Source organism: Phycodurus eques, chromosome 18, assembly GCF_024500275.1.
Source record: "Phycodurus eques isolate BA_2022a chromosome 18, UOR_Pequ_1.1, whole genome shotgun sequence".
Lineage (NCBI taxonomy): Eukaryota > Metazoa > Chordata > Actinopteri > Syngnathiformes > Syngnathidae > Phycodurus > Phycodurus eques.
Window position 1 is genome coordinate 2,138,741 of NC_084542.1, and position 13,545 is coordinate 2,152,285.

Below are 13,545 nucleotides of genomic sequence, written 5' to 3' on the forward strand. Positions count from 1 at the left end.
TCAAGCATTCACACATATGTTATTCTCCCTTTATTTTTATTTTTTTTATTATTGCTCCGCGTTTTTTGACGGGCATCTCCTTCGCCGTTTTACATCCGACCTCGACATGTTCGGAAAAATTCATGCGACGCGTCCTATTACTCATCTAAGCCGCAACCTTTTCACATTACCCACAATTCCACATTTTACACCCAAAAAATTCCCATTCATTCCCAATGACACTTTCAACAAAATACTTTCACTTCATTCTCTTTCACTTTTAAAACATTCAGTTCATTCAGAACCTCTTCAAAACACATTCCCGTATTACCCACATTACACATTTTGCACCCATTGATGATGTTAAAACACCCACATTCTCCCCCATTCCACTCTATTCTGCCTTCTTCCCCCCTGCTTCCACATTTCTTCACCAATTCAAACCATTCCACTTACTACATGTTTTCCACATTCCCCATATTCCCACATTCCCCACATTCTTCACTGTGCAACGCTAAAATACCCGCATTTTAGCCACAATAAGACAAATTCTACATTTTTAGCTCCAGTGTCCTTATTTCTCAAACCAATTCCCACCGTTCCAACTTCTACATCTTCAGCTCATTCAAGCGCATGATTTCTATCAGCATTGCAGAGCATTCACACGCAATTTCTCCAGGAATTGCACCTTCTAGTCGGAACGCTAATACCTATCTCTTCCAGGAAGGATGTGATACACCATATAGTATGAAGAAAGACAAGACAGACAAAGACGGGAAGAGACATAAAGCTAAGAATTTGGACAGTAGCCTGATTTGTTTGTTGTTCTCATACTCATACATAGAGCAGCTGTGGCCTCAAACGCTTATGTTATGTACACTAATAATGGGCTCAAACAGGACTGAAGCTTGGGTCACAGTGGTTTCTGATGCCCGTAGGTGTGAATGGCTGTTTGTCTTTCTGTGCCCTGCGATTGGCTGGCGACCAGTTCAGGGCGTACCCCGCCTGTCGCCCACAGTCAGCTTGGATAGGCACCAGCATGCCCACAACCCCAGTGAGGATAAGCGTTACGGAAAATGGATGGATGGATTTTCTTCCCTGGCTTAGCATACGAATGCACATCCAAGTTCACATTAAAAAGGGTGTAACTTGAGTCACGCATCGTCTGGGTGTGGGCTACGTCGTCAATAGTGGGAGGTCAGTTTACTGTGGGAATGAATCTACCAGGAAAGCGGATTGATGAAATTCTTCAAAATAATCACGAGTTGGACACAGCGAAACAAGAAGCTGAGAGCGTCACGCTGATGTGAGTCAATCAAGCCAAACCCATTTGACTTAGCTGTATTTAAGTCTCGCCCTCGTTGTCCAACCAATTGCGGTTTTCTTTTCTTTTTGACAAATATTTTCTGGCAACTGGAAGTGTGTCAGGCAAGTATTTTTTATAACATTAAAATATGCATTTGTTATGTTATACTCGAATGAGGTATCATAGCATAGCTTGCTTCCTCAATGAGGGACAGACTGTTTTTTTTTAAATTGTGCCATTGCGCTGAGATTTCTGAGCCTATATTTGACTAAATAAAATGTACCAGTATAATGTAGAGAAAATAGTGTGTAATAATGTAAGCAAACTGAGAAAATCATATCTGTAGAAAACAAGTCGACACACTGTATCGATAGATAGATAGATAGATAGATAGATAGATCATTTTTCTGATGAAAAAAATCATTTGGAGGCTTTTTTTTTTTTAAACCCCAAAAATATGTAAATGTACCTCCCTGTATGAGTAAAATGAAAAAGAACATCAATGTATCTGTGGGGAAGCTAAAAAAATGTTAGGTTAATTGAAGTCTCTAAATTAGTCATCAAGGTGAATGTGAGTGGAATTGGCATCTATCTACAACGCATTTACACCCTGTAATCGACGACAAACAACCACGTACACATACATTTAGACCGAAGTATTATTTAGAATCTTCAATTAGCCCAACATGCATGTTCTTGGAATGTGGTAGGAAGCCAAAACACCCAGAGAAAACAAGTGCAAGCATTGTGAGAACATTAAAATTCCATATAGGAAGGCCAAACTTCAGAACTATGCGGGTATTCGTTAAGGCATCCGATACCAGCCATCGATACTTAAGCCCAAACAAATCTGACAGCGTAAATCCTCCTCGGCAGTAGTTGGCGCTGCACTGCGGTGGTTTTACACATTGGCAACACGTGCAACAGAAAGATCTTTGTTCACAATTATCTGTCGTTGTGTTAATTTAAATGTTATGTCTCAAAAATATTAGTGGTATCAGTGCTCGGTATCGGTGAGTACTCAAGAGTGAATACTGTGGGCTGAAGTATGTGCTGAATATGTGAAAAAAACTGAATTTGAATCATTTATATTTGAATTTGAATTTCTACACTTGACTAATTGCATTCAGAAACTGAATTTGAAAAACATAATTTGAATTTGTATTGTTTAATTTGAAACATTGCCTTCAAAAACTGAATCTGAAGAGTATAATTTGAAAGCTGAAGTCCAATAAACTTGAAAGTCAATGTAAGAATTTTTTTAGACGCAATGAAAAAATCCAATTACATATTTTCACATTCAGTTTGATCATTTCAGATTCAGTTCGACAAATACAATTTCAAATTAGCTGTGACAGACATCCCGGAACTGGAAGGAATAGCAATCGATTGGCGATACACGGATCTCGTCTTCGGCCAATCAACGCCTTCATTTTTTTACCCACGTGACATAGGGACTCTACGGAAAGTCAAATCTTCTAATCAGTGACAGTATTTTAACCTTTATACCACCTTTCGTTAACCTTTGAGGATTGCATCATTCGGTCAGCGTTCCTTTTGAACGTAGCAAGGAACATATCACACCGACGTGACGTCATCGTCTTTCCGTTTTTTTTTTTTCTTCCCCACCATAATGTCATCCAGGCATTTAACTCCATACGTTAGGCTTTACTGACACCTAGGGGTAGAAACAGCACACAGCACATCTCGGTACAGACAACACTGTTCCAAACGAATTTAGGGGGTTTATATGAATGAACAAGTTAAACTTAAAAACCATAGCGCAGTTTCCAAGTTATTAGGAGTAGGAGATAAACATTGACTATACACTTTTATCCCATTCTATGGCACCATTAATTCCCATTATAATTCACATTTTTCAAGATACTGTAAACCTCATGTGTTATAATGCTTTTCCTAGAAATACTGAACGAATCCAAGCATTGGTGTGTGTCTGGTGTGTATTTACAGCCCTAAACCACCAAATGGAACCAGAGGCCAAACCATAATTATTTTGCAAATCCAAGCTGCTTATCTCCTGCTAAAAAAAAAAAAAAAAAAAAGTGGTATTGAACATCCCAAGTATAAGAACATGTATGCTTTTACCACAGTAATCCCTTCATGTAACAGGGTTTACACAATGGTACGCAGATTTACTGCGCTGTTTTGGGAAAAAAAGTTTTGAAATGATATTGATTGTACTGATTATATCCATCCATCCATTTTCTCAATTGCTTATCCTAACTAGGGTGCGCTGGCACCTATCTCAGCTGACTTCAGGCGAGAGGCAGGGTAAACCCTGAACTGGTTGACAGCTACTTGCACGGCCAAAACCATTCGCACTCACCTTCACACCTATGGGCAATTTAGAGTTTTCAATTAACCTACCATGCATGTTTTTGGTATGAGGGAGGAAACCGCAGTACCTGGACAAAACCGACACAGGCACCCAAGGACTTCAGAAATGCGAGGCAGATGTGCTAACCAGTCAACCACCGTGCCGCCTATATTGATAATATGATTTATTAAAATATATTATTCATCAGTATTTTAACAGGGACGTGTGTTTCACTAACTGTGGATGGATGTGATTTTCACTTTTATATCCACTGTGGATATGAACATTGTAGATAGGTTTGTATTGTAATGACATGCAGTGGGTATGCAGTGGGTATGGAAAGTATTCAGACCCCCCTTAAATTGTCACTCTTTATTATATTGCAGCCATTTGCGAAAAGTATTTCATTTTTTTTCCTCATTAAATGTACACACTTCTTTTCCTTTCGGCTTGTCCCTTTAGGGGTCGCCACAGCGCGTCATACTTTTCCATGTAAGCCTATCTCCTCCATCCTCCTCTCGAACACGGGGATTCCAATCTAACCTCATCTGTCAGCCTATCCATCACCACTGCAAAACAGGAAGGGGCTCAGGGCTGATCCCTGATGCAGTCCCACCTCCACCTTAAATTCGTCTGGCACACCTACAGCACACACCACCGCTGTTCTGCTGCCCTCGTACATGTCCTGTATTATTCTAACATACTTCTCTGCCACGCCAGACTTCCGCATGCAGTACCACAGTTCCTCTCTGGGTACTCTGTCATAGGCTTTCTCTAGATCCACAAAGACACAATGCAGCTCCTTCTGACCTTCTCTGTACTTTTCCATCGACATCCTCAAGGCAAATAATGCATCTGTGGTACTCTTTCTAGGCATGAAACCATAATGTTGCTCGCAAATACTCACTTCTGTCCTGAGTCTCGCCTCCACGACTCTTTCCCATAACTTCATTGTGTGGCTCATCCACTTTATTCCTCTATAGTTCCCACAGCTCTGCACATCACCCTTGTTCTTAAAAATGGGCACCAGCACACTTTTCCTCCATTCCTCAGGCATCTTCTCACGCACTAGAATTCTATTGAACAAGCTGGTCAAAAACTCCACAGCCACCTCTCCTAGATGCTTCCAGACCTCCACAGGAATGCCATCAGGACCAACTGCCTTTCCATTTTTACATCCTCTTTAATGCCTTTCTAACTTCCCCCTTACTAATCATTGCCACTTCCTGGTCCACCACACTTGCCTCTTCTACTCTCCCTTCTCTCCCATTTTCCTCATTCATCAACTACTCGAAGTATTCTTTCCATTTAGCTAGCACACTGCTGGCACCAGTCAACATATTTCCATCTGGATCCTTAATCACCCTAATCTGCTGCACATCCTTCCCATCACCATCCCTCTGTCTGGCCAGCCTGTATAGATCCTTTTCTCCTTCTTTAGTGTCCAACTTGCCATACATGTCATCATATGCCTCTTGTTTGGCCTTTGGCACCTCTTCCCGAAAAGCTGCACAACACTCGTCCTGTCTCAGCTTCCACCACATGGTTCTCTGCTCTGCCTTTGTCTTCCTAATCTTCCTCCCCACCACCAGAGTCCTCTTACACACCACCATCCTATGCTGTCTAGCCACACTCTCCCCAACCACTACCTTACAGTCGGTAACCTCCTTCAGATTACATCGTCTGTACAAGATCTAATCCACCTGCGTGCTTCTACCTCCGATCTTGTAGGTCACCCTATGTTCGTGCCTCTTCTGGAAAAAAGTGTTCACTACAGCCATTTGCATCCTTTTTGCAAAGTCTACCACCATCTGTCCCTCCAAGTTCCTTTCCTGGATGCCGTACTTACCCATCACTTCGTCATCACCCCTATTTCCTTCACCAACATGTGAAGCATGCAGTTTTTTACACCTGGATTTGGGAATCTGCCATTCCTCCTTGCAGATCCTCTCCAGTTCTGTCAGGTTGGATGGTGAACGTTGGTGGAAAGCCATTTTCCGATATCTCCAGAAGTGCTCAATTGGGTTTAAGTCAGGGCTCTGGCTGGGCCATTCAAGAACAGTCACGGAGTTGTTCTGAAGCCACTCCTTTGTTATTTTAGCTGTGTGCTTAGGGTCATTGTCTTGTTGGAAAGTGAACCTTGAGCCCAGTCTGAGGTACTGAGCACTCAGGAGAAGGTTTTCGTCCAGGATATCCCTGTACGTGGCTGCATCCATTCTTCCTTCGATTGCAACCAGTCCTGTCCCTGCAGCTGTAAAACACCCCCACAGCCTGATGCTGCCACCACCATGCTTCACTGTTGGGACTGTATTGGACAGGTGATGAGCAGTGCCTGGTTTTCTCCACACATGCCGCTTAGAATTAAGGCCAACAATTTCTTTCTTGGTCTCATCAGACCAGTTAATCTTATTTCTCACCATCTTGCAGTCCTTCAGGTGTGTTCTTTTTTTTTTTTTTAGCAAACACCATGCTGGCTTTCATGTTTCTTGCACTGAGGAGAGGCTTCCGTCGGGCCACTCTGCAATAAAGCCCCGACTGGTGGAGGGCAGCAGTGATGGTTGACTTTCTAGAACTTTCTCCCATCTCCCGACTGCATCTCTGGAGGTCAGCCACAGTGATCTTTGGGTTCTTATTTACCTCTCTCACCAAGGCTCTTCTCCCCCAATTGGTCAGTTTGGCCGGACGGCCAGCTCTGGGAAGGGTTCTGGTCATCCCAAACGTCTTGCATTTAAGGCCACTGTGCTCTTAAGTGCAGCAGATATTTTTTTGTAACCTTGACCAGATCTGTGCCTTGCCACAATTCTGTCTCTGAGCTTTTCAGGCAGTTCCTTTGACCTCATGATTCTCATTTGCTCTGTCATGCACTGTGAGCTGTAAGGTCTTATAAAGACAGGTGTGTGGCTTTCCTAATCAACTCCAATCAGTATAATCAAACACAGCTGGACTCCAATGAAGGTGTAGACCATCTCAAGGATGATCAGAAGAAATGGCCAGCACCCAATTTAAATATATGAGTGTCACAGCAAAGGGTCTGAATACATATGGCTGTGTGATATTTCAGTTTTTCTTTTTTAATAAATCTGCAAAGATTTCAACAATTCCATTTTTTTTCTGTCAATATGGGGTGCTGTGTGTACATTAATGAGGGGGAAAAAAAGAAAAATGATTTTAGCAAATGGCTGCAATATAACAACGAGTGAAACATTTAAGGGGGTCTGTGAGTTCTAGCTGCAGGACATGCGCCTCTGCAATATGATCGGGGCTGTAGGCTGACAAATATTATTTCTATCATTGACAGAAATTTTCCTTTCCTTGTGTTTGACATCAGTATCTGTTTCTCTCCTTCAGATGTTAGTTATTTGCCATGAGTGACTGGTCATACCTGTCCAAACTTCTCCACAAGGTCCAGGCTCATTCCACTGTGGTAGGAAAGATCTGGATGAGTGTCCTCTTCATCTTCAGGATCTTTGTACTGGGCGCTGCTGCAGACAACGTTTGGGGGGATGAATTGTCCGAGTTCTACTGTGACTCGAAAGAACCAGGATGTACAAACTCCTGCTATAACTGGATGTTCCCCATGTCTTATGTGCATTACTGGGTGCTGCAAATCACATTTGTGTCAACACCCACCCTGGTCTACCTTGGCCATGCTGTCCTCATCATCCACAAGGAGAAGAAAATGATAGAGCTGGAGCAGAGCAAAATAAATGGAAATGCATTGAAGACACCTAAGTACACAGATGAAAGAGGGAAGGTTAAAATTAAAGGCATCTTGTTTTACACATACATGACCCAGCTGGTGTTCAAGATAATCCTGGAGGGGGGCTTTACCATTGGACAATTCTATGTCTTTGGCCCTCTTAAAGTTGTGTCCAACTTCCATTGTAAGAATTCACCGCCTTGTGCGCTTGAGAGTGGTTCCAGGTGTTATATTTCTCGTCCCACAGAGAAGACCATCTTCATCTTCTTCATGCTTGCCGTTTCTGGTATTTCAGTACTCCTCAATATTGTTGAGATTGTGTACCTGCTGTGCAACAAAGGGAAAAGCGCAAAGAGACAGCCCGCAGCGCAGTCTCATGTGCTCACTGGACAGCCGCGCGCACCAACCAAGCCAGCATGGGGAGCCATGAGAAACCAGTATGGAGGTTACCCTCTGTTGCCGATACAATCTCAGGTCACCACGTGCTTAAGCAGTGATAACAGTCACATCCACGCAGAGTGAAAAGAAGGACAACTCATGAAACCTTCAAGGTTGAATTAAACTTTTTTTTCATTTGAATCTTTTGTATTCATTGTGATGTGGCAAATAAAGTGCTATAATGAATGTGTGGGCTCTACAAAAAAAATAAAAATACCAAAAATGTAAAAAATGTTGTTCAATGTCACATAAATGTAAAATTACTTGTAAACTACGGAGTCTTTTCTAGTAATGGTGGGCGGATCGATCCACATATTGATAGTATTGATATCAAGTCAGTATCAGTATCGGATCAATACTAGAGTGTTGAGATCGATACTGTAGTTTCAGTTTCACTCTTCTATGCACTGCTGCAATTTTTGCAAACAGGCGACTCCCAGCTCGCCAGATTTATGGCTTCTGTCTCAACATGGAGCAGGTACACTTTGCTCCTCCTTCCCTCTCTTGTGTGTTGATGTTTTGCCATCACGTGACTTAGCGGTGCAAAGCAAACAAGTGAGCAAGGTGCCAGCTAGGGTCTGCCTACCCACCAGCACATATACAACACATGCATCCACAAAGATATGGAGCAGAAGAATGGTAGAGAGGAAGAGGAGCGCTATGTGGCGAGATTTTCAGGCCCAAAATGAAAACGGAAAGCTGTGCAATTTGTGAAAAGGCTGTAAGGTACTGTAGTAACAGCACAAATTCATATAAGCACATGAAAAATCATGCATAAGAAAACATCTATCCATCCATTTTCTGAACTGCTTATCTTCACTAGGGTCACACTGCTCCTCCTGAATCTGAGATTCAACTTCCCGACGGACCCTCCTCTCCAGCACCCCTAAATAGACCTTACCAGGGAGGCTGAGGAGTGTGATCCCCCTGTAGTTGGAACACACCCTACGGTCCCCATTCTTAAAAAGGGGGACCACCACCCCAGTCTGCCAATCCGGAGGCACTGTCCCCGATGTCCACGCGATGTTGCAGAGGCGTGTCAACCAGGAGAGCCCCACAACATCCAGAGCCTTTAGGAACACCCCCGGGGCCCTGCCACCGAGGAGCTTTTTAACTACCTCTGTGACCTCAAAGCCAGAGATAGGAGAGCCCGCCTCAGAGAAACTCTGCTTCCTCATGGGAAGGCGTGTCGGTGGAATTGAGGAGGTCTTCAAAGTATTCTCCCCACCGACTCACTCCCGAGTCGAGGTCAGCAGCGCCCCATCCCCACTATACACAGTGTTGGTGGTGCCCTGCTTTCCTCTCCTTAGACGCCGGATGGTGGACCAGAATTTCCTCGAAGCCGTCCGGAAGTCTTTCTCCATGGCCTCACCGAACTTATCCCATACCAGAAGTTTTTGCTTCAGCGACCACCAGAGCTGCATTCCGCTTGGCCAGCCAGTACCCATCAACTGCTTCAAGAGTCCCACAGGCCAAAAAGGCCCGATAGGACTCCTTCAGCTTGACGGCATCCCTCACCGTTGGTGTCCACCAACGGGTTCGGGGAATGCCGCCACGATAACCACCTTACGGCCACAGCTCCGGTCGGCCGCCTCAGCAATGGAGGCGCGGAACATCGTCCACTTGGACTCGATGTCCCCCGCCTACCCCGGAACATGAGCAAAGTTCTGTCGGAGGTGGGAGTTGAAACTCCTTCTGACAGGGGATTCTGCCATACGTTCCCAGCAGACCCTCACAATACGTTCTGGCCTGCCACGTCGGACCGGCATCTTCCCCCACCATTGGAGCCAACTCACCACTAGGTGGTGATCAGTTGACAGCTCCGCCCCTCTCTTCACCCGAGTGTCCAAGAGATGCAGCCGCAAGTCCGTTGACACGACCACAAAGTTGATCATTGAACTGCGACCTAGGGTGTCCTGGTGCCAAGTGCACGTGTGGACACCCTTATGCTTGAACATGGTGTTCGTTATGGACAATCCGTGACGAGCACAGAAGTCTAATAACAGAACGCCGCTCGGGTTCTGATCGGGGGGACCGTTCCTCCCAATCACGTCCTTCCAGGTCTCACTGTCATTGCCCACGTGAGCATTGAAGTCCCCCAGCAGAACGATGGAGTCCCCAGCGGGAGCGCTCTCCAGCACCCCCTCCAAGGATTCCAAAAAGGGTGGGTACTCTGAACTGCTGTTTGGTGCATAGGCACAAACAACAGTCAAGACCCGTCCCCCCACCCGAAGGCGGAGGGAGGCTACCCTCTCGTCCACTGGGGTGAACAACAATGTACAGGCGCCAAGCCGAGGAGGCAATAAGTATACCCACACCTACTCGGCGCCTCTCACCGTGGGAAACTCCAGAGTGGAAGAGAGTCCAACCCCTCCCGAGAGGACTGGTATCATTGCCCAAGCTGTCCGTGGAGGCGAGTCCGACTATATCTCGTCGGAACTTCTCAACCTCACACACCAGCTTGGGCTCCTTCCCTGGCAGAGAGGTGACATTCCACGTCCCTAGAGCCAGCTTCTGTAGCCGGGGATCGGATCGCCAATGTCCCTGCCTTCGGCCACCTCCCAGCTCACACTGCACCTGACCCCTATGGCCCCTCCCACAGGTGGTGAGCCCATGGGGCCCTTTTGGGCTGTGCCTAACCGGGCCCCATGGGTGCAGGCGTTCACCTTCAAGTCCCACCAACCAGGCCTGGCTCCAGTGGGGGGGCCCCGGTGACCCGCGTCCGGGCAAGGGAAAACCAAGCCCATTGTTTGTCGTCATCATAAGGGGTCCAATAATAAAGTATTGGAATTACCAAAACTAATTCTGTCCTGGGGTTTAACAATTTAATAATAATGAAAAGAAAATGTCACAAAAACACTTAAAATGTCACAAAAACACTTAAAGGTAATGCAAATTAATTGAGATTTAGCAATTCTATGATGCATCTACCTTAAGCATTGAAAGCATCGGTACCAGTATCGTCAATACTGTATCGTCAATACTGGCCCAGTATTTACTTGATATCACATTGATACCAAAATATGTGGTATTGCACACCACTATTTTCTCAAGGCTCAAGTTCAAGTGTGCACTCATGTAAGAAGGTGACAGAATCAGAATCAGAAACATCTTTCTTTGCCAAGTATTTTAAAAACACACAAGGAATTTGTCTCTGGTAGTTGGAGTCACTCGAGTGCGACAACAGACAGTCAATTGACAGAGAATACTTTTGAGACATAAAGACATAAAAAAAAAACAGTCACTGAGCAGTAAAGGGTTGCCAGGAATGTGGTAATGCCAGTACAATTAATTTATATATATATATATAAAATATATAAATATAAATATTTAAAAACTATATATAATATATATATATATATATATATATATTAAAAAAAAAAAAAAAAAAAAAAAAAAAAAAAATATATATATATATATATATATATATATATATATATATATATGCGTGGGTGGGTTTTCTCCGGGCGCTCCGGTTTCCTCCCATATCCCAAAAACATGCATGAATTGGGGACTCTAAATTGCCCGTAGGTGTGAATGTTGTTTGTTTGTATGTGCCCTGCGATTGGCTGGCAACCAGTTCAGGGTGTACCCCGCCTCCTGCCCGATGATAGCTGGGATAGGCTCCAGCACGTCCGCGACCCGAGTGAGGAGAAGCGGCTCAGAAAATGGATGGATATATATAAATATATATATATTTTTTGACAATTGTGCAAAAAGAGTCCTCTAGCAATTAGAGCAGTTTGAAATGAATGTTTGTCATAGAACAATAGTCCGGTACAATGACAATTGTGCAAAGGGTGCAGAGACTTCAAGAAATGTATACAGTTTAAAGTGACTCATAGTGCGTTAATCTGGGACAACGTCGATTGTGTAAATGTTGCAGATACTACTCAGGCACATGAGCGGTCAGTATTGGTCAACAACAGATATGCAAATAGTGCAGCGTGGCGAGACTACTACAGTGACTGCACGAGAAAGGTATAATTGACCCGACAGAAATGTGACTAGAAACTCAAGACAAAATTGGCAGCATGTTACAATGGAATTAACTGTTTCAGAAGTTAATGGCAAGCGGGAAGAAATTGTTGGAATGTCTGCTAGTTTTAGTTTGCATTGTTCGGTAGCGCCTACCTGAGGGAAGGAGCTGGAAGAGGTGGTGACCAGGGATGTGGAGGGTCCAAGAGGATTTTCCATGCTCTTGTCTTAGTTCTGGCAGCGTGCAAGTCCTCAAGGGTGGGTAGGGGGGTACCGACAATCTTTTCAGCAGTTTTGATTGTCCGTTGTAGTTACAGTTTGTCCTTTTTTGTTGCAGCACCAAACTAGACTGTGATGGAAGAACACAGGACTGATTCGATGACTGCTGTAGAGAATCTGCCTCAACAGCTCCTGTGGCAGGCCGTGCTTCCTCAAAAGCCACAGGAAGTATATCCTCTGCTGGGCCTTTTTGAGGAGGGAGTTGATGTTGATCTCCCAATTCAGGTCCTGAGAGACTGTAATTCCCAGGAACTTGAAGGTCTCGATAGTTGACACAGGGCAGTTGGACAGCGTGAGGGGCAGCTGTGGCGAAGGATGCCTCCTGAAGTCCATGATCATCTCTACATTCTTGAGTGTGTTCAGCTCCAGGTAGTGTCGGCCGCACCACAGCTCCAGCCGCTCCACTTCCTGTCATTACCCAGACTCGTCACCGTCTTTGATGAGGCCGATAACTGTGGTGTCGTCTGCAAACTTCAGGAGTTTGACAGCCGGGTGAGTTGAGGTGCAGTCGTTCGTGTAGAGAGAGAAGAGCAGCGGAGAGAGGACACATCCTTGGGGCGCCCCGGTGCTGGTGGTGGGTCTAGATGAGGTGGTGTCCCCCAGCCTAACCTGCTGTGTCCTGCCCGTCAGGAAGCTACAAATCCACTGGCAGATAGCAGGCGAGACGCTGAGCTGGAAAGCTTGGAGAAGAGGAGTTCGGGGAGGATGGTATTGAACGCAGAGCTGTCCACAAGTCCACAAACAAGTCCACAAACAGGATCCCCGCGCTGTTGAAGTGTTCTAGGATGAAGTGCACTCCCATGTTGACTGCATCATCCTCAGACCATATTTGCTCGGTAGGCAAACTGCAGGGGGTCCAGCAGGGGACCTGTGACGTTCTTGAGGTGGTCCAGCACGAGGCGTTCAAAGGACTTCATGACCACAGATGTCAAAGCGACAGGCCTGTCGTCATTCAGACCCGAGATTGCAGGTTTCTTGGGGACTGGGATGATGGTGGAGCGTTTGAAACAGGATGGTACTTCGCATAGTTCCAGAGATCTCTTGAAGATCTGTGTGAAGACTGGAGCGAGCTGGTCCGCACAGACTTTGTGGTATTTGAAAAAATAAAAATCTATGATTGTTATCAGGCATGTGCACACATAGCCACTAGGTGGTGCTCAAGCACCTGCCCCTTTGCCATCCATATTCTTCCGCTTATCCGAGGTCAGGTCACCGGGGCAGCAGCTTAAACAGGGAAGCCCACACTTTCCTGTTCAGCTTCGTTCAGCTCTTCCGGGGGGATCCCGAGGCATTCCCAGCCGAGGGACATAGTCTCTCCAGGATGTCCGGGGTCGTCCGGTGTGTGGCGTGCCCGGAACACCTCGCCAGGGTGGCGTCTGGGGGGCATCCTAACCGGAAGCCGGAGCCACATCTGGCTCATCTCGATGCGGAGGAGCAACGGCTCAACTCTGAGCCCCTCCTGGATGACCGAGCTTCTCACCATATCTCTATGGGAGAGCCCGGATACCCTGCAGAGGAAACTCATTT

General features: G+C 45.4%; 1 protein-coding gene across 2 annotated transcripts; it reads left to right on the plus strand.

Annotated features, from left to right (window-relative positions):
* The first annotated feature begins 1,226 nt into the window (after positions 1 to 1,226).
* LOC133417114 (gap junction Cx32.2 protein-like) lies at positions 1,227 to 7,985 on the plus strand. 2 transcript variants are annotated; one of them, XM_061704618.1, is made up of 2 exons: positions 1,227 to 1,285; positions 6,972 to 7,985. In XM_061704618.1, exon 2 carries the CDS (start codon positions 6,988 to 6,990, stop codon positions 7,843 to 7,845), a length of 858 nt encoding a protein of 285 aa, XP_061560602.1. In that variant the 5' UTR covers positions 1,227 to 1,285; positions 6,972 to 6,987; the 3' UTR covers positions 7,846 to 7,985. The 2 variants fall into 2 exon arrangements, with proteins under 2 accessions (XP_061560602.1, XP_061560600.1); XM_061704616.1 differs by having other exon boundaries at positions 1,247 to 1,407.
* Positions 7,986 to 13,545: the final 5,560 nt, after the last annotated feature.

Bases quoted from the DNA above. Each gene is read 5' to 3' on its own strand.
- LOC133417114 (XM_061704618.1), top strand. From the start codon at position 6,988: ATGAGTGACTGGTCATACCTGTCCAAACTTCTCCACAAGGTCCAGGCT.